Raw genomic sequence first — 2,378 nt, 5'->3', positions numbered from 1 at the left:
GAGGTCAGGAGAGTGCGTGGGTGGGGACTGGATGGGGTTTTGGCAGAGGGATAGCGTGGGGTGTTAGATGCCTGGAATGGTGGCTGTGAGGGTGCGGGCATGGGTGGAGCGGGGGTGGGGGTTCGGGGCCGGTGGCGTCAAGGGACAAGGAAAGATTGAGAGTGTGGTGGCCCAGTGGCAGAAGCTAGGGTGTTTGGTTTCTTCACAGTGGAACGGCACAGACATTCGGGGCCGCCCCAGCTGTCACGTGGCGCCAGCTCAGCGTATGTATATGCAGCTAGTCGTGCGCACGTGTGGGCAAGATTAGTGCCCTCTGCTGGACCCACTTTATTGCGTGGCGTTCACGTTTGTGCGCCGCTGACGTGTGGTGCGCCGCGCCGCAGGCTCAACCCCAAGGGCGGCAGCGGCACCTTTGCCAACGAGGCGCTGGATGAGATTGTGGCGCTGCTGACTCACGAGACCTTCAGGTGAGGGCGCGCATGTGTGCATGTGCATGCGCGAGTCTACATTTGTGAACGTGTTTGTATATGTGTGTGTGTGTGTGTGTGTGTGTGTGTGTGTGTGTGTGTGTGTGTGTGTGTGTGTGTTGTGTCTGGGTGTGTGGGGGGTGGCGATGGTGTCGGATTGCAGTGCATCAAGGGCGGCGGCGGGGGCGCTGTGATGAAGGATGAGCAGAGGGGTGTGGATCCCGCAGACGTGTTTGGCGACGGCGCCGGAACCCTGACAAGCCCCAACTTAGTATCAGAAAAATCATGAAGGTCTTTGTTTGTGCTTGCAATTCATGGCCTCAGCTGCCGGCCTCCCGCTCAACCCCTAGGGGCAAGATGGTGGTTATCTTGGCCGGCTACGAGGCCGAGGTCGAGGCGCTGATGTCAGCAAACCCCGGCCTCAAGAGCCGCTTCAGCGAGAAGCTTCACTTCCCGGACTTTGACGCCGCCGACGCCGCGGAGCTGCTGCGCTCGCGGCTGCTGAGGGACTGCGGGCTGGGGCTGGATGGTGAAGCCGAGGCCGCGCTGCCCGGGCTGACAGACAAGGTCGGCGGCGTGGGCGGCGCCAGAGAGCGCGATTTTTGCTCTGGGCCGCCACGAAGATATGATTCTGTGTGCTGCCTGCGCAGAGTTGCACCACAGGGCTCAGCTCGCGTGTGCCATGCCGTGCTGAGCCGTGTATGCTGAGCCTGCTTGAACTTCTCGGGGCGCATTCTCTTGTCCTCTTGCCTGCAGCTTGTCAAGGCCCCGGGGTGGAGCAACGGGCGCGACGTGGGGACTTGGGCCAAGCGCGTCTTCCAGGCCTACGCCGCGCGGACCATGGTGTGTTGGGATAGGAAGTTGGTCTGGCCGGCGCCGGATTGTTGTTGTCCCATTTGATCGTCTGACAAGCCGTCTGCTCGCTTTATCGCTAGCGTACCCAGCTTCTGGCTGCAGTGCAGCCGGTCCCCGCCGCAACAGCAGCGACAAGCAAAAAAATGCGTGAATACCGATAGCTCGGCTGCCATTGCCGAGCTATATCTGATGTGCTCTCCTGCAACCCTCGTTCCGCAGGGGCAAAACGGCGGCGGCGACGACGACAGCGACGGCGGCGCCGTCACTGCCGACGACCTGCAGACCTCTCTCGACAGCTTCCTGGCCACCAAGGTGGTGCCACCCCCGCCGGTGCCGCCGGCAGCATCCGCCACTGCTGGGCAGCCAGCATTTGCCTTTGAAAACGCGGCTCCTCACGCCCCGCCCCCGGTGCGCCTGAAAACAGCGCCCGTGGAGCCCTCGATCGTCATTGTGGAGGAGGCCGAGGAGGCCGCGGCGCCGCCGCCCGACGGCGGCGACGGCGCGCCCGCGCCGCCGGCCGCGTTTGGCGCGCTCGGGGACGCCTTCCTGCGCGACGTGCAGTCCGGCCTGGAGTCCCTGGGCTACGACCTGACATCAGATGACGTCATGGCACGGCTGGCGGGCGACGCGGGGCTGGCGGGGCGGCTGCTGCCGGCGCTGCTGGCGGGGGGCGGCGGGGGCGGGGACGCGGCGGTGTTGCTTGAGATGGTGCGGCGCTGGCAGGAGGCGGTGGCAGAGCAGGTTGAGTACGAAAAGGAGATGAAGCGCAAAATGCAGAGGCCTGTGTGGCGGTGTGCGGTGTGCGGGCGCTATGGGTGCCCGGTAATGCCTTACATCGAGCGCTTTGAGGAGTTTGAGGCGCCATGAAATGCTATGGACATTTACAAGGCCAGGCGGGTCAACCCCTCGTGCGGCGATTGATGAGCCATGTCCAAGGGCAGGTTCCAAGTTGAGTCGGGTTTCTCCCAAAGATGCTGTGGTGGGACGAGCCTGTAACATCCCGCCCCTTGTGCAATTTCGGACGGCGGAAGGGGGGGGGGCGCTGATAGTTAGCGC

The 2,378-nt window shown here is 63.9% G+C and overlaps 1 protein-coding gene across 1 annotated transcript; it reads left to right on the top strand.

The window, feature by feature from the left end:
• Positions 1-76: 76 nt before the first annotated feature.
• On the top strand, positions 77-2,189 carry MNEG_13464 (hypothetical protein; the record flags this gene model as incomplete). The annotated part of the gene is made up of 5 exons (XM_014038065.1): positions 77-114; positions 384-467; positions 818-1,034; positions 1,224-1,310; positions 1,542-2,189. The coding sequence occupies 5 exons, from the start codon at positions 77-79 to the stop codon at positions 2,187-2,189; spliced, it is 1,074 nt and encodes a 357-aa protein (XP_013893519.1).
• Positions 2,190-2,378: the final 189 nt, after the last annotated feature.

The sequence above is a fragment of the Monoraphidium neglectum genome (genome assembly GCF_000611645.1).
Source record: "Monoraphidium neglectum strain SAG 48.87 unplaced genomic scaffold scaffold03840, whole genome shotgun sequence".
Classification (NCBI taxonomy): Eukaryota; Viridiplantae; Chlorophyta; class Chlorophyceae; order Sphaeropleales; family Selenastraceae; genus Monoraphidium; species Monoraphidium neglectum.
The sequence above is the reverse complement of the archived record's forward strand: the minus strand, read 5'-3'. Positions and strand labels throughout refer to the sequence as shown.